The sequence below is a fragment of the Nilaparvata lugens genome, chromosome 2, assembly GCF_014356525.2.
Source record: "Nilaparvata lugens isolate BPH chromosome 2, ASM1435652v1, whole genome shotgun sequence".
NCBI classification, from domain to species: Eukaryota; Metazoa; Arthropoda; class Insecta; order Hemiptera; family Delphacidae; genus Nilaparvata; species Nilaparvata lugens.
The window spans coordinates 80845817-80865516 of record NC_052505.1 but is presented as its reverse complement, the minus strand read 5'-3'; the positions used below and the strand labels follow the sequence as shown (position 1 = coordinate 80865516).

The following is a 19700-nucleotide window of genomic DNA, read 5'->3' as shown; positions in this document are numbered from 1 at the left end:
ACTGGATAATTCAATCTTATTACTTTAATATCAACGTAATATAGGCTAGATATTTTCCCCTAATAGTTCGACATCTTATTTTTGGAATTATGATCTAAATTCTTGAGTTCTGTAATGTCTTTTCTTTTACTCTTGTTATAATGTAATTATTGCTACTCCTGAAACTGGCGGACAAGTTATACTTTTGCCAGTAGAAATCCACTATGTAAAATAAATAATACAGTGTAATATGTATATTAATAACTATGTTATTTTGCTTTTGAGAACTTGTATTTTGATTTTGTATTGTGTACGTTTTTGTGGAATAAATTTGAATTTGAATTTAATAACTGAGCGTTCAGCCAAAACAAGCGCTTTATCCACTATAGCCTACAGTCATTCTGAAGTTAATCAGTGCACTGTCACTGAATGTATTACCAGTTGAACTTGATTTATTCATGTAGAAATTTAATAGCCATTTCAAAGGGCACCTCTACAAAACCTGAGAATTAAAAAAACGCAATAATATTCAAATCAAATCCAAAAATAATATAGTTCAGAATAATACAAGGACTCGTCACAATTCCAACGCAGTATTATCGAAAATACAACTTATATTTGCCTTTTAGTGGCTTCAATATTGTAGAACGCTTCTGATTATTATAATAGAGGACGAAATGGTATTACAGGTACCACTCTAATATCAATAAATGCCACATTTGAAAAAATATATTTGTGTATTACATTCGACAATTTACAAAAAAATTTACACCATGAAAAACAAATAATATACAATTAGTCAATGAACAACAACCAATATTAATCATAACAGCAATAACTGAACAGAGTTTTTAATGTATCGTCAATAGTTGCTGCTATTCAATTTATCTACAAATGAATTCGTTTTATTTCGAGCTACTGTATGTAACACCAATAACAATCGAACAATTCATCTAAATTTTCCAAATTTAAGTTTCTTAACACTGTCAATCTCTACATTAGCATATTTATTATAAACAAAAGCTTACTTTGGGAGACCTTAATATCATCACCAACGTTTAGAATCTTACTACACAAGATGGAGATTCAAAATTAATCAATTTACACTGCACAAAGTGGTAAAAAAATCTTACAGGTCATTCGTTCTGAGAAAATCGAGGAAATTCTCCACAAGTTTGTTTATCATACAAAATTAGAATCACTAATTAAAACCGTTCCATGAAAACTTGAAACTTTTCAAAATTATAACAAACCACATCTAATTACTCATTATTTTTTCAATGATTCGGTAAAAATGTACAACTATATTTCATCCTCCAACAGTATTTTTCATATCGAGCAGTCTGTCAGTTGACATGCCTATTTCATGGTATGGCAAGTAGGAAATAAAATAGTTTAATCCGTTATAAATCGTTAATATATTAATAGAATAAAAACTGGGAGATTGAAAGAGATTTAATAATGAATTAAAATATCGTCATAATCGAACAATAGAGAAATCTGAGTTCTTTGATAACAACGTCACAAATAATAATTCATTCATTTATGATAATTTCATTATTTGAAAAAATAATTTCAAAATTACATTTTTGCTGAGACAGTTAATACATCACTCATAAATAGATTTCAAATAGTTTTGTCCTTTAAATGTAAAACAGTTATTGATGAAAGCCAATGTACCTACAATAACTAGATTATATTCTAGATACATTAGTTCCAGCTATAATAAGATAATGATGATAACATAACCATCATAGTTTTCTACACGTAATAAAAGAGTCGGAGAACTGATCTGAAGGACAGTCTAAAAACATACATTGCCTTGAAGTATTAATTTTGTCATTAAATGAATAACTTTAAAAACATCAATTGAATAAGTAATTTTTATGCACTTATATTGAATAGGGTATCCAATTATAAAATAGGGTATCCACTTATTGAATACTGTAGAAAAATCTGCGGTTATTTACTATTGGTGAAATATAAAAAGAGCACGAAAATAATGATAGCAGATAAAATATAAATATCGGTATGATTTGGTGTTACTTAGAAATGGATAAATTGGAAAATATTTCATTAATGAAACATTTTGTTGCAATGTTTCTGGTCTGTCTCATCAAAGTTGTAAAACTTTTGAAAGGTATCGATTATTATAAAATTTCAAGAGGATAGTCAATATGTCTGTATCAATGCACTTGAAACTGATGGGGAAAGTTAATAAGCCTTCATACTTCAAATACTATGAAAAGGAGATATTGAAAGAGCCCTCACCGACTGTTATAATATCACATCGAGTACCTTCAGATAAGTTATCACTTTTGCTAGTAGATGATTCTAAATCATGTTGAAAGGTGGATGGTCTGTTCTGAACAACTTGTGATAGATCCGTTATTTATTTAATTTACATAGTCATGAGATATCATGAGTTTGGGAGAAAAATGTTGAAACCACAAACTAATCGAATTTCATCACACGTTTAATAAGTACAGATTCAAATAAATAGTTTTGATAATTGAATGTTACCCATCCCTAACAAATGTATTAATAGTCGCTCCTAATATTCGCGAGAATAATAAAAATATCACATAAACAATAGGATCCCTTCAAAAAACCACAGATGTAAATTATAGAGATTGAATAACTCCAAAATACATTTTACTAGATAGAGGAGGTTTTTCCAAGGAGTTGGAATTCTATTTTTTTAAATGGGGATTTTTATTAGATAATTGAATCAACAACATCGATTTTTACTATAATATTCAGTTGAATATTTAGAATAATGATCACTTATTTTGAAAGTGATTTCTAACATCATTGTGATTCTCCATTTTCTTTTCATTATAAAGTATTTTTTCTTATCAATTATTTCAAATTAGTAAATATTATCCATTGTATTCTTTCAGTTTTGTATTATCATTTTATTTTCTTAATTAAAGATTTTCTAATTTAATATTTTTGTATTGTTATCATGTAACAGAGAATTGAGTGTAAGAGAGGGCCGACTGCGCCCTAACTTTGCTCTCTAAGGAAAAAATGAAGGCTGTCATTCAATTCAATTCGATAACACTTATTTACTGCGTAACAAATCCAAACTTTAACAAGGGTGTAAGGCAAATACAGAATTGTAAAACTAGTTTCAAAGTATTTAAAATAGCAGCGAATACACAGAAATATTCCGTTTACAAGGCATTTCTAATACAGTGCTGCCTTTCAAACAAACCATATAGGTCCTCCTCCCTCAAGTCTAATTAACAAATCATCTACTTGAGTGTCAAAATAAGCTTGTGTGTACATGTTTGTATTTATTGCATGGAACATTGGTTAAGAAAAACAATCTCTTGAACACTCAAATTCCTCAACAAGTCATTGAATGTGATTTTTCAAGATACAAAACATTTTAGTTTTTTCGTGGTTTTACTAAAGTCTATGGGTGGTTAATTATCTACTTGCAGCTCGCAAATACTTCTAATTAACGACAAAGGCTTGTTTAAAACACTACACAATATCACCTTAGTGATATCATACATAGAGAGGTAATATTACCCTAAGGCTAGTTACACACACATCGATTTTTGGTCGTACGATATTTTGTCGTCACTATGAATTCTATGAGATTAAACGGAACTTGGCAAACATCATATGTTTGAAATCATCTGTTCAATCTAATAGAATTTATAAGGACGGTAAAATATCGTACGACCAAAAATCGATGTGTATGTAACTATCTTAAACATTGGAAATAAATATACATTTAAGTAGTGAAAGTTTTAGAATAGTGGAGAAACTAATAATTAATGGAAAAAAATCTATGATGATCATGCTTCTGCTGATGATAATTATGATTGTAATATATAACTAAAACAAAAATTTGACACCTTGCCATTGTTGAATACCAAAATATATAATAAATATGTTTGTTGAAAATCCCTATCAGTTTCATGGCGAATTACTGTCCACAAAACTAAATAACTGACAGAGAGAATAATCAGGTTTTATGATATAGAAAACTATCAAAATTACAGTATGATTGACATGATATGATCCACCTCCCAGTGGAGGCTTCCTTTGAATCAAATGATTGAGGAAGAGTAGACTTTTGAGTTCAAAATTGTTTTTGAGCTGTTTCAGAAATTGATTATAATTAGATATTCCAGGATTCGAGAAGAGCATCATCACAGCTGTATACTCATGTTCATAGTTTGATTCATATTGTTCAACATGCAAATCCTGAGTGAAAAGCTGTAGTAACGTTGAATGAAGAAAAATAATTAAAAAAGCTCGGAAAATGTAACTAAGACAGCCTTACAATTCCGGTAGCAATACTACTAAAACTAAATAACTTAAAACATGAGACTGGATTACAAACACAGAAATAAATTGGAATGGACAAATAAGAGGCGAAGAAAGGTCCAATTTATTTGTTTGTTTCTCAAAAGTCAAGCAGCGGAGTTTGTCTTAAATACAAGTCAGGTCTCACAGGTATCAATGCCTTACACTATGCATCACAATTTTTCTAAGTAACAGGTAGTCCGTTCCCCATACTAAACTGAGCCAGCGATTTGGCTAGGCAGTTTAAATCAGGGGTCTGTTGCAATGAACAATTTTCCCAAACTACAATTCGTTTACTAAGTCAATGAAGGCATGAACAAAAATCAAATCATGATAGTCATAACAATATATATGTTCCAGTAATATGGTTGGTACATGGAAATGATGAATAAGTATTCAAATTGCTAAGGTTGATGATTTGCAAGCTTTGTTGAAGCCAGTGGGATAAAACTTAACAAGTGAACATATGAGATTACAAGTTGGCCAAGTTCCATCTACATGAAAACTGGTCGCATTCAAAATTTCTTCGCCAATCACACATAATTATCCTGAGAGGTGTTTAGATATTGAACTGTCATCAATTAAGTGAAATAGGAACTCACTTCCTCTAGGCAATAATGATAACTGATGTATATTTACATTTACAAACTCTCCTTGATTAAAAAGAATTAGCAGAAGGTGAATTCTTAATTATTGCTTCAGGGATCACAGTTTCTACAAAAAAACCATACACTGATTGCACCTGGATCAGGAACCTTTTATCAGCTTCAAATATCAAGTACGCGTTGTGCTGTTCCCGGATTGAAGTTGAGGATTTTTACAGATGGAATTAGATAGAGAATGCATTTATTCAAATGCTAATTAATATATAATTATTATTTAACGAAAATCCTAAATAAATGCTGTAAATCACCTAGGACATGCAGAAGTCTTCGGGGTGATTTACAGCATTCATTTAGGATTTGAGTTAAATAATAATTTTAAATATTTTTCTGTTCATTAAAAGTTGTGAGGGAAGCCAGTTACAAACACATCGATTTATGAACGAACGTTGGAAGTTTTGCCGTCCTCATGAAAGCCAGTTAGTTATGCACACATATAACTGATGTTTATACACACACATAACTGATATTTATACACACATATAACACGATGTGTTATACACACATCGATTTCTGGACGATCGATTTTTTGCCGTTTATAAATTCTATTAGAATGAATGTAACTTGTCAAACACATAAGTGCACATACACATATGTTTTCCAAGTAGAATTCATAAGAACGGAAAAACTCGATGTGTGTGCAACTAGACAAACTCCACCAGATTGAACGGAGCTTGGCAAACACAAGATATGTGCAAATTCTAACCATGTGTTAGCCAAGTTACGTTTAATTCTAATAGAATTCATAACGACGGCACAGAAGCGAACGTCCATAGATCGATGTGTGTTAATTGGCTTGATTGTTATGAATGGACCCCAGACGTAATCTTTGTACACAGGACTAATATTTATAAAGCGAACAAAATCAACAGGAATTGTGACTTAAAAACTAACTTTATTTAATGATGGAGGGCGAACATCACTGGGGGGGTCCTGTGTCGGGCGCGGGGGGAGGCGTAGGAGAAGACGTTGTCGTTCCGGATTCCAGACCAGCGGAATCCGACGACGTTGAGGTCTGTGGGAGGGAGGCTTCTTCACTGGGAGCTGGCTCTGGGGGGGCGCTGGTCCCTTCAGGAGTCCCAGCAGCTGGGGAGGATGCTGCAGGGGGAGGAGGTGATGGCGAGGAGGAGGAGGAGGTAGCAGGAGGAGGGGGCTGGGTAGGAGCGACTATGACACTCTGCTGCGACCTGATCAGAACCTGCTGGAGGTGCGCCTGTTGCAGAATCAGTGGCAACTCGTAGTGATGGAAAAAATACACCATCGAGTGCTGAAACAGACAAAAACATCAAATATTTATTAAACAAAAAACAAGCTACAAAGATGTTATAATAGTATAACACATTTTGTGTTGGTTTTCTATGGTGAGGTCCACGTTATAATGGCGGTAGAGAACGATAGGACAGCGTTGACGATTCTCTGCCTTGTCACTGCCTTCAACAGAATATATCTGATAGCGGCATATCTGATGAAATATCAAATAGTAAAAGTAAAGTAAATTCGTATGGCTTTTGTTGGTGGGGAGTCCCTTGCGGGAAGGTCCCACCGCCTGAATATATAATTTTAAGCCGTCAATGAGCCTTACGACTGTCATACTTCAGCCGGAACCGACAATTAACGTGTCCATCCGATAACACGGGAGTGATCTGGTTAAAAAACTTTTGGTATTAAGAGGGTTTGAACCCGGGATCTCTATGCTGCTACGCAAGCACTCTATCCACTAGACCACGGATCACTCCAAATATATGTTAAAAACGATCTATTATAATTTAATTCATCAAGAAAATATATTTTTCAATTATTTAGTAATAAATTTCCATAATTGATATTTTGTTAATATTAATTTATATTTCAACGTTTTTGAAAAATGATCTGACAACGTTGCAGAGGTAAAAAAGGAGAGTGCTATCGGCTTTGTCGGGAGATAGACAAGGATAGCAACAGCAATGTTTATCAAATATTGCTGAATGCACAATACATTCTTTTGAGGAGACCTAAAGATGCGTACAGACTTTCGCTCTGCTCCGCAACCGAACGTCACTCCAGCAGAGCGATTGATGATCGACCGGGTCCAAGAGTGGTTCGACCGGGGAGCGCGAGAAGATCTAACATCTTCTGTAACGTTCATGATGGGTGCGTGGGAGGAGCGACTGTGGTTCGAAGGTGGTACGAGGGCGGTACGAGGAGGAGCGTGCTTGGTGCGGGTCGGAAGCGCGCATATGTGTAAGCAGCTTTAGAGAGCTGCATGAATCCACAACAGAGCTGTAGAATGGTTAAAGAAGCTACAAATAGAATATTGTGAGTGACTATGGAAGAAGAACTGAATATTTTTATTTTTTATGCTAGGCCTGAACTGATATGTAATGTTTTGGAGACGAGGGTCCAAGACCTGATTATTATTTAATTTCCTGAAAAGAAAAAAAAAGAATTTCAAGGCTTATGTTGGCGTCGGACCATACGATTGAATGAATCAAATAGTGTCATTATAACGTATATCTCACTATAGTGCAGCAGAACAGCTTGGAAATCGCCATGAAATATTTAAATTTAGAGTGAAACAGCATTGTAGATTGAACATCCAATTAATAACTATAGTTTAGGAAAGTTCATTACAGGAGTAAAAATTCGATAATGGATGCTTGGAAATAGTTGAAAGAGACAGCTGTAAACCCACTCCTCTAGTGAGGTCCATGTTATAATGGCAGTGTACGATACTGTTGCTGTCCTTTTCTATCATACATGAAAACAGATAACGCTATCTCTCTCTAGCTTTGCAATGTTGTCAGATTGCCAGAATATTTTATATTTACTTTTGACAGCGACTGTACAACAGTGAACAATTCATTATCAGTTGCCATTTTTTTCTTCATTCTATCAAAATACTTGAGTACACAAGTCATATAATTGATTTAAAATGTATTTTTGAAACAATGGAATAATTTTTAGACATTACCGTATGAGAACACAAATTAAAATACCTGAAATGACATTTTAAAAGTTGATAACTAACCATCCTAGACTTCATCCATGCTACATTTAGCCTACACGTATAGGTTAGACCTACTCGTACCGGTATAAATAATATTGAAAAGTTATTTCAGAACTATTTCCATTGAAATTACTTATATTAAAAATGGGATTTCTATTTTTCTATTATTTTTAAAAGAAATTGGAATAGAATACCTACCAAATAACTCAATTTCTGTTGTTTTTGAAATTCAGATTGTTGTATCACAGCTTTTTAAATTAGCCGCCATTTCAGGTTTGTATAAAAATAGAAATCTAATCTTAGTTATGAAAGCAAATTTTCGAATCAAATTATTAAAAAAATTTCTTGATTAAATTGTCATTAAATTGATTATTTAATCAAGGAAATAATAATTATTATTAGATCAAATTTAATGGGATGAATTGAGTAACAGCTGTGTACACTCAGTGGCAAAATGGAGACACTTGGCAACGTTTTTCTCCTATCTTTCTTCACTGCCATTATAACGTGGACCTCACTATATACACTCCAGCGTTACAGGAGTAAACATACTCCTATATACTCCAAGTTGTTTTATTATTGAGAACTGATATTTGTAGTAACATTGTTGAAGTAAGCATGAAATTAAAGACAATACAAGCTCCATTGCAGTAGTGACTAGTGAACAACTATAATACTATAGAATTGAATATTATGTCGTAATGAATGGGCATCTGACGAACGTTATCATTATCTTCACTTCAGGGATTAGGTTTATTAATCAACCTGTTCCGGTACCCATCTTTTCTCGGCCTTCCTACATCTCTTTTTCCAGTAGGTCTATAGTTTTGGACTTCAAGTGGCATTCTATTCAAATGACTTTACCAGTTGCGTCTATTTTGTATAATTATTTCATGCAGAGGAGCAACCGATAGAACCTATCTTATATCACTATTTCTGATTCTATCAATTCTAGTGCAGCCAAATACAATCCTTAGAAACCTCATTTCTGCAGCTTGAATTCGACTGTCCATTTTTCGTGAGTCAGATCGAACGTATATAATTAAATTCGACAGGTTTTTGATCGTAGCTCATCTATAGAACCTACATTATGTTAGGGATAGGAAGTATGAAGAAGCTGGGAATAGAATGGGAGGCAAAACGGTGAGTGCTGGTGTGAAAGTTGAAGAGGTTGTGACAGAAGGGAGAGAGAGAGAGAGAGAGACAAGACGAAACGAGCAGTAACGACCTTCGACATACAAGCAGCGAACACGAGGTTAAATGGGGCCAACAAGGAAAGTGTCCTCCCGCTGCCGTCTTTTCGGCGAACACGTCGTCTGACAGGCGACACAAAAATTGCACCCTTGACGTATTAAAGTAGATTTAATTTTAATTTGCGGCGCCGCCCTGTTGGCGGTGAAGCGGCAGCAACGAGAAACGAGAACGGAGTCCCGCATAGTAATGAGCCTTTTCCTTGTCGACAGTATTAATATTGTTATTTTCTTTTCCGCTTCAACGATTCTCCACACTTTCTTCCTTTTTTCATCGATTTCCCTTTTTTCCTTTGAAAAAAACACAACTCGTGGCCCACCATTCAGCTCGCATCAAGTTCTCACACACTAACAAGCTGTTTTTTTTTGGCCATGCAATTTTGCAATTCATTGTGCACGATGATAAATTAGACTGAGATAACTGGAGTTAATTCACTGAAACACGGGTAGTCCAGTCACTATATACATTGGTAGAGATATCGATATGCGGTTTCCGCCATTCATTTTTGCTTGAAATTCTGTGTCGAAATCATGTATCGCATGACCACCTTCCTATTTAAAAAAATAAAGTTGCATCAATATGGCGGATCCAAGATGGTGGACTAGATTTTTTAAGTCATTATAAAGCAGTTTTTTCAATTTGAGTAGGATCCCCAATCACACCCACCGTCAAATTACCTTTTTGTATGAGATATTAAGAGCAATGTTATAATTCGGAAATAGGGCTGAAACAGGCACTTCGTTCTAGCGTGTTTCGGACGCTATTTTCCAACCGATAATCATGAAAATGGTACCAAATTTTTCAGAAAGATTTGGACATCTGGCGCCGTACCGCAAAATTCAAATTTTCCAACTATAAAATGACTTTAAAATTCGATGAACTTGGAGAAAATTTGGCAAAGTTTGACGTTCAATAGGAAAAAAATGATGAGTGATATCAAAATTTGGCGGTACGGCGCCAGATGTCCAAATCTTTCTGAACAATTTGGTACCATTTTCATGATTATCGGTTGGAAAATAGCGTCCGAAACACGCTAGAACGAAGTACCTGCAAAGAACTCTCGATCGAGAAAGCTTCAATTCCCTACTAGCCTTTCGAAAAAGTGTGGTCGAACTCACTAACACAGTCCCAACTGCTATGTTTGTGAGTACACACACTCACACCGGAGAACCGGAAAACTTGTTTTTGGTTGTCAAAGCAATTGATTGTTTTTGTTCAATGAGATATTGCCCGTCTTCTTGTCTGCGCTATTGTGTTTTATGTTATATACTATATTCATATAATATGCTCTATTATTCTATATGCTTATACAGTAGTTTGACATCCATATTATTATTTATTCCCATTTCATTTCAATATCACATGAAATCTGTACTATATTCTATTTGTACAGCTATTTTGGAGACATGGTTCATTCTTCTCTCATCGAATTCTTTATTATCCATGTTGGGCCATGCATGGCAATTCAAATTCAACCCAAGAACTTTACATTCCCTAACCGGGAAAAATTTAGTATTGGAGAGATCAAGTTTTACATGTTTTTTTCTTATACTGTAATTAGAAAACAACCAATCATTCCTAAATTCTCGAGAAAAAGTAAGTTATTGGATAATATGAATGAATAATAGTTCATGCTTCCACGAAAATTTCTGCAATAAAAAAATACTTTTAGTATACTGCAAGATTTCCAAGATAAGCCAATTCTCTGTTCACTTTTTTTTCATTTACATTTACTTTCTTTGAAGTGGTAATAGGGTACAAGTATTCAATTGGAAGAAAGGTGAAATGCAAAAACTAATGTACAGTATGACACTGTACATTGTCATTGTCCAGGAGTGGTAACGTTGGGGGGGGGGGAAGATTGCGCAGACTGCGTCCTTGTCATGGTCACCTTGTAGTGAGGGGGGTTTCCAATAGGATCAATATTGTAACGACTGACGATCTTCTTGTTTGGAATGTTTTCTGAATCGTGCAGAATCACAAATACTTTGCTTCTGAATAAAATTATGCTTATATGAATCATAACTTTTTTGGGTTTAGGCGCCTGCTGGCGCCTGCGCGGTAGATTCTATTAATTCATAATTGACCAGAAATGAATTCGATTGTTTATAAAATAGAAAAATAGACAGTTATCAACTGTCCATTGTTCAGTTGTTTACAGGCCGTTGTACATGGTGATCTGCAATTGTTTTGGTGAATCAGGAATTAGGTACTTCTCGTAATATTTGCTACCGTATATTAGGCCAGTTCTGAATCGTGCTGATACAGTCACAAGTACTTTGCTTCTGATTAAAACTATGCTTATGAATCATTGTAGCGTTATAATATTTAGCGTTGTTGTATGATTTGAATTTTTGTGCCTTGTTATTTATTTATTTATTAGATTACCACAAACAATATAATGATCGGGAAGAAAAAACAGGTTATTGCCCAAAACTTTTTCAATTTCCTAATTCAGTTTCAAATTGTGCAAATATAATACATAGGTTATGTCCATTTCAATTTTCTACACCAAATCACAATCTGAGAGTATAGATTAGAATAAAACAAACAATTTTAAATTTTGATAGATTGTTAGTAAAACTTTTGTAAAAACATAAAAAAAAACGTTAAATTCACAAAATAAAGAATAAAACCACTTAAATTTTTAGCTCGAAAATATAACGTTCACCTTAGCTATATAACAGCTGTTTCATGTTATCATGGATAATAAAAAACAATTTGATTTGAATTGATTTATTATATTATTGGAATCATTTTTACTTTCCTTGCCCTATTACCATAGGTAAGGAAAGTATTGCTTTCCAAAAAAAATTAAGGTACCCCAATTTCAAGTTTTCTATACGTTTCAAGGTCCCCTGAGTCCAAAACATGATTTTTGGGTATTGGTCTGTGTGTGTGTATGTGTGTGTGTGTGTATGTGTGTGTTTGTATGTGTGTGTGTGTATGTCTGTGAACACGATAACTCCATTCCTAATTAACCGATTGACTTGAAATTTTAAACTTAAGGTCCTTATACCATGAGGACCCGGCAATAAGAAATTCAATAAAATTCAATTCAAGATGGCGGAAAAAATGGCGGGTAATTACTAAAAAACCATGTTTTTCACGTTTTTCTCGAAAATGGCTCTAACGATTTTCTTCAAATTTATACCATGGATAGCTATTCATAAGCCCCATTAACTGACATAAGTCTCATTTCAGGGAAAATTTCAGGAGCTCCGTAATATTCTTGAGAAAAATTGCGGATAATGACTAAAAAACCATGTTTTTCACGGTTTTCTCGAAAACGGCTTCAACGATTTTCTTCAAATTTATACCATGGATAGCTATTTATAAGCCCTATCAACTGGCATGAGTCTCATTTCTGGGAAAATTTCAGGAGCTCCGTAATATTCTTGAGAAAAATGGCGGATAATTACTAAAAAGCTCGGTTTTTCACGGTTTTCTCGAAAACGGCTCTAGCGATTTTCTTCAAATTTATACCATGGATAGCTGTTCATAAGCCCTACCAACTGACATGAGTCTCATTTCTGAGAAAATTGCAGGAGCTCCGTAATATTCTTGAGAAAAATGACAGTTACTAAAAAACCTTGTTTTTCACGATTTTCTCAAAAACGGCTCTAACGATTTTTTTCAAATCCATACCATGTATAGTTATTTATTAGCTCTATCAACTGACATGAGTCTTTTCCTGGGGTACTAATGGGGGGTCCACCCAATCCTTGAGAAATGGTCTTTGTAAACTCTTCTCGTGCATGAGGTAGGTAGGTAGAGCAGTTTATAAAAAGAGCACAGTCATAGTCAAGATATTTCATCTGTAGAACAGCTGTTTTGACGAATTTCAGAAAAATCATCGAATTTCACAATTCACATAAAGGAAAAAGTACTCTGAAAACAATTATTGTATATACACATATACAGTCTGTAGTCTGATCGTAGTTGCAAATATGTTGCCCTCAATCGGCATTATGTTATTCCCCTAAATTATTCTCGTTTGATAATGAGGCTTATAGTTCAATGAGCAAGGAAAGTTGTGTGAGTGTACCACACCAGATTTTTTGTTTGTGATTTTCCGTGATAATATACATAAATACATTGAAATATTTGATCATGTACTCCAAACAATATTATTACTGGAAAAATTAATTCCTATCTAGAATCAAAATAAATATATTTGAATCTCAAGAATGAAGGATCATGATTTATATTTGTCTATGCATGAACCATTTTATTAACAGCCTCCAGCACTTACTGTATCTATATAATACTGGTCGTCAGGCTCGCTTCGCTCGCCATATCCGTTTAGCCAGACATTTAGTCTGTACCCCCGATTGGATCGTCGTAACATATGATAAAAATGCTCAAATGAAAATGCAGGCGAGCGAAGCAAGCCTGATGATCTCATTCTTGGACAATCCAGTCGGGGGTCCAGGGGGCGGAGCCCACTGGCTAGACGGATATGGCGAGCGAAGCGAGCCTGACGGCTAGTAGTAATATAATATTCCTAGGAATAGCTCTGATTGAAGTAGCATACCCAATCAATTTTTCCGCGATAAATCAGGACCTCCTAAATAGGTATTTAGGAGGTACTGGATAAATTGGTATTTAGGAGGTCCTGGATAAATGCATTTCAATCTTCAACTTGGTGCCAACCTAACAAGTCAACTCAACTTAATGCCAATCTGACAAAATTTTTAACTTAGTTACCAGAACAACTCTGTGGGTAGATGACACAAGTTGATAAGTCACATTTTTGAACATATTGAGTTATGCATATGGTTGTGTTCAGAAAAATTAGATCTATAAGATGGTATCTATATAATAAGAGAGAGTAGGGTTGTGTTTGTTCGTGTGTTCGTTTGTTCGCATCAAAACTTGTCAACTTGTGGATTGCATACCGGAAAAACGGGAATGATTTATTTTTCCAAATTTTGCCCATAGATTCTAAAATATCAATCTCGTGCACCTGGAAGCCCAAATTTAAATTTTCCTTTTAGATTTTTCAGAATTAGCCTAATGTTTAAATTTCATTAATGATACATTAGATTTCATTAAAAATCACCAACATATGATCGAAATTAAAAAAGGTACATGTTTCTATATTGCTTTCTACCTGAAAAACATAGTTTTGAAACTTCGTTCTCCTGATGCAATGTTTAGGCCTACACGTGGCATGGATTATTAATTTTTCAGCTAGAACAATTTTTGAGACAAATGCTAAATAAACGTCCACAGTTTCATCAATGCTGTATCGGCAATATGAAAACGCATGCAGTTAAATGTCTTTCAATGGAGGTGTTGTTATTTACATAAATAAATATATTCTTCCAGTTTTATTTAATTAAAATTCAAAATTATTCGTGCCCTGATAGAATGACTGACTCACTGTACATAGGCCTATTTTGAATTCTTCTAGATTTCATTACGTTAAGTTTTAAGAAAGACCCTTGCGAAGCACGGGTTCCCTACTAGTAACTAAATATGTTGTATCTCTTTAAATAGCTGAGATATAACCTTGCTCAAGCCTGAAAGAGCATTTTCTTCCAACCCCAAGTTGACAAATATTGATAAGTACATATATCTCAACACTCTTGTACCGGTTTGTATTATAATCCAATTATCAAAAGATGACAAAATTGATAAGTGTATGTACTGGTAGGCTATTATAAAATCTGAAAATCAATAACCTCTATTGAGAACTACATAACCCATACAACTTTGCAAACAGTTCAAGTTTGTTTAACTTGATCAATACTTGTAAATAATATCAATTAATTGTTAAAAAATATATTCAAATTTCTAAATAATCGATTTTTAAGATATTTCCTATACTGTTACATTGTGATTTGAAACATTGGCAAATGGCAAAACATGATATCTCTGACATCACTAGCAAAAATCCTCAATAGTTAATTTAAATAAATGTCTTATTCCTTGATATTTATATTCAAATAGTCAATGATCAGCTGATTATATTAGTTTAAAATGGGTAAGAAAAAATATGATAGATAATTTTTGCAGCTATGCCAAACTTTCAAATTGCTCTTCTGAAAAGTTTACAAATCATGACTTATCAGCTTGTGTCATCTACCCACAGAACTGTTTCGAAGAGGTACTCTCCTAGATTATAGTTCTATATTAACATATGGTATGGACATTTCAATTATAATTTTAAGATATTGGAATAAGAATATACATGCTAAAAGTCGAACTTTAAACCCTTAAAACCACCCTTAGAGTTAAAATATCGCCAAAAGATTTCTTAGTGCGCCTCAAAAGGGCCAACTGAACATACCTACCAAATTTGAACGTTTTTGGTCCGGTAGATTTTTAGTTCTGCGAGTGAGTGAGTGAGTAAGTCAGTCAGTGAGTGAGTGCCATTTCGCTTATATATATATATATAGATAGTGCACTCATATATTAATGAACTTGTATGTCGATTTAGAAGAATTAGTCAAATGAAGTGTGTTCTTTGATAACACTGTTGAAGCAATAGAATACAATCTATAGCCAGGCTACTCAAAAGCAGATCAGTAATGTTAGAACAGCCACAGAATGAGTAGACAATGCAGTGTATAATTATAATAATAATAATGGACTTTTCTAGGAAGAGAAGACTGATGTGAGAGTGAGTGCGCGTGTCAATTGTGATAGTGTGCTACTGAAGAATGAACTTCTTTCTCTAGAAAGAGAAGACTGATGTGTGAGAGAGCGCATCGATTGAGAGAGAGTAGAGCTATGAAGACCAATGTTTGTGAGCCAGCATGCTTTTTGACTCCGTTCCCCATCTCATCGTTTAAATTTACCTAGTACTACAGTTTTTGAACAGCCTTCCTAGACATGCCCCTTAAGCCGTTCTCGGACTTTTCCCCCACCCTGTATATTGTAGTTCTGATTTTTGTATATATTATTTTCTATAGAACACAATCTCATGAACTTATATCATTCTTTAAATTTCACTCATTTTCTGAAAAATCATAATTCAGTACTCATTAGAGATAGAGAGTTTCGTATGATCTCATTTTATTCAGAATTTTTTAATCTAAAAAAAAGGTTACAGAAAATTTTTCTGTCCGATTAACGAATTTGGCGGATATAGCTGAAAATTGGAAAATGAACCGAAAATACTAGGTTTTGGGGCCACCCTGTATCCAGCACAACGAAATTTTGCATGAAGCAATTGGTTCTGGACTTCTCTGGTGTAACCAAATAATATATGAAAAATCAGAACTATAATTTAAAAATATCAACTAAGAAAACAAAAATTATGGCATTCAGAGGCAAATATCCGGTCAGATCGAAAATTGTATTAATATACAGTGTTGGAACAAGTTCTCAATATACATATCTAGGAAGTGACTAGTTACAAAATGAATTAGATATTGAGAAGAAAATAGGAAAGTCCAAATGATATGTGGAAATATCAGCAGGACTTTGGGTAAAAAAGCTAGAACAGATACAATTATGAAATTCTATAAGGTAATGGCCGCTCCAGTCCTCCTCTATGGTAGTGAATCATGGGTTACTACGAAGCCACTTGAAAGTAGAGTGCAAGCAGCTGAGATTAGATTTCTCCGAAGAACCAAGGGATGTGACAGAAGAGATCATTTTTCAGGAATGAAGATATTAGGAAAGAATTGAAAATCTGCAGCATGGATGAAAGAGTTACGGAGAATCGGCATCAATGGAGGGAGCATGTTCAAAGAATGTCAGCTGAAAGAATACCATTAAAGTCTATAATTATCAGCCAGTAGGCAAAAGAGATGTTGGCAGACCACGCAAGCGGTGGCAATAATAGGATTTTTTATGTTTATTTGAATGATTGGCTAGATGTGAGTCGGAACAGGTTAAAGCCTAATCCTTGTTTGTAAGAAGAAGAAGAAGAAAATCAGAACTATAATATATATTGAAGCACACCCCCTTTTTTTAGTCTATATTGACTGGACTAGGTCTTATTTTGAGGAAACACATTAATTGGGACTGAGATAACTGAAATTAATTCACTAAAACACAGGATTACTTTGAGGAAACCACGTTAATTGTTGCTAGATCAACCTACTCAAAATTAAATCATCGGAAGTTCCAATACCTACATGGAGGTATATTGATACCTTTAATCAGGAGTAAATTGACAATGGTGTATTGATGACAAAGGGTAGCAATCATATAAGGATTATCTATCCGTGAAAGCTTTCCTGTTGTATCACGTTCATGAGTTCCTGCAGCATGCTTCCTTCATTACCAACAAGGAAAATGATTATTGATTTAGGATGATATGGATCAGTAGAGTTGCTAACAGGAAATAGCTGAATAATTCAGTGTCGGGTCGAAGGAGATAAAGTTACTATATTGAACTATTTTTGGAAACAATTGGATAATAGTATTTTGTGATGTTTGTTCAGAATTTGGTTCACGTATTGAGCGCATAATGGTAACTATGCATTCATAATAAATTAAGATAATAATACAAATTATTGTGAAATGCACAGAACGGTAAGTCTCGTTTACAGTGACTATATACCACTATGATTTATATTAAGTTTTATATAGTTTTTATTAACCAGTATCCTATTGTATTAAGCGAGCAATTTCTGTATTATATATCTGGTTATTCATGTTTAACGGATCTCGAAAACGGCTCTAACGATTTTCACGAAATTTGAAACATAGTAGGTTTATGATATAAAGATTCGATTGCACTAGGTCTCATCCTTGGGAAAACTCGCTGAATGACATTAAAAGGATAATTCATCCTTGGCTGAAACACCTGTGGATAGTAAAAAAGTGAGTGAGCGAGTGAGTATGTGAAAAATCAAAATATCGCATCCCCGAAATTCATAAGATGACGTATTGTGAGAATTGTGTTCTCTTTAACAATAAATAAAAATCTGGTGTGGCGCACTCACACAACTTTCCTTGCCGTTATGAAAATTGATCACTGACGATAGTGTTCCCGCGCATCTCAACTCTACTATTCAAATATTTGAGCCAGCTGGTGACAGGGCAATAACGCTGGAGACACACATGAGGTGCTATCTCTTATAGTGAATGATTTAATAGAATCAACAATAATTTGCAATTGAATAATCACATTTTCTCGAATTTAAAGCTTATTTTCAATTTTAGGTGAAAATGTTACTGAACATTAATTGTAGAGATTTTCATGCTCAATCTACTCCACTTGATTTTTTTTTTGTTTTGTAACAATAAATATTGTTACAATTATGAGTGATGAGAATTATGCAAATTAGCCTGAGAAGTTAGCCTGTTATAAAAATGGATTTTGCTGTTCTGCTTTTCTGTGTTGTGTTGTGTTGACTCTGTAAGTGTGTGCGTAGAAGCTAGGATCCTAGGAATAACATCAATTTTCCTGGAGCAACAGTCTAGTTCATGAACCTTGCTTTTTGCGTTGTGTAGTGTCGACTCTATAGGTGTGTGTGTAGAAGTTGTGGGAAGATCAACGATTTTCTAGAATATAAGTCTGGTTCACAACCTTATAAGGCAAGGAATTTATAGCTGCCTAGGAAAAATAGCTGTCACTTGGTGGGAGAATGTATCTTAAATTGTAGTTGTAACGTCCCTTTCTATTGGTAGAAATTTTTCTAGAGAATAGTAACTGCCAATCACAGTTGGTGTGGTTAGGTCTATTTAGTATGGACGATCTCACAGCTGTCCACCTCAAGACGAGAAAAGCGTAGTGGACTCACTCAGCGTCTGTCGACTGTCATAGCAGTACTAAATGTAGTCTGTTCAGAACTTTGATAATCATGGCTGCCATGCCAGCTTTAGGCTTTTTTTTAGTATTGGCTCTGGAACCTTTGTTCCAGCAGCATTTTTAGTCTTTTGCCTCTGTAGTCGCTTTAATTGAGAAGAGAGAGAGAGAGAGAGTATCAAATTGTCACCTCACAATGGAGATTTTTCTCCTATAACCGCTACTAAAGCGGTGTAAGTACGGGGATCAACGTACGAATCCATCATTTCATGGGTTCATGAACGTGTGTCTGTAAGCCGCTGAGACGCCTCTGAATCGATGGCCGCCCTAGCTTGGGGTATGCTGTCTCCTGTCATCTCGGACGTGTAGAGCTCGATCGCCGAGCCTAGATACAATTTGAAGAAACAGCTATGAGGTAACAACTTTTTTCAAATTAAACGAACGTCCCAGGAACTCGGATGTGACAAAATGGGTTTTAGTGACGACAGACTTTCAATCAAGTAAAACGTGCGGAATTAGACTTTTGTTAAATCATAATTTTGAGATATTATTGGGGATAGATAGTTTATTAATTTATTAATTTGGTTTGAGTAATAGATTTTCGGTTGTATCTTTACATTGAAAAGTGAGGCCATATTTTCTCTGTAAGGATCCAGCTGGGAATTTCAGTTTTCTTTAAATTTATAAATAATTTAATCTTCTAAACTACTAAAAGTTGAATGAGTACATGAATTTTTAAATGTCCCTTATGATTAAATTAATGTTTTAAAATAATTCT

At 34.2% G+C, this 19700-nt stretch overlaps 1 protein-coding gene across 1 annotated transcript in view; it reads right to left on the bottom strand.

Moving 5' to 3' along the window:
* Positions 1-693: 693 nt before the first annotated feature.
* LOC111059388 (membralin) overlaps positions 694-19700 on the bottom strand; it is a 176951-nt gene continuing 157944 nt past the window's right edge. Inside the window, exons 14-15 of the mRNA XM_039421875.1 lie at positions 3712-6237; positions 694-3529 (exon numbers count right to left, since the gene is read on the bottom strand). Coding sequence (XP_039277809.1) covers positions 5890-6237 — 348 coding nt within the window. The 3' untranslated portion in view covers positions 694-3529; positions 3712-5889. The remainder of the gene's footprint in view (positions 3530-3711; positions 6238-19700) is intronic.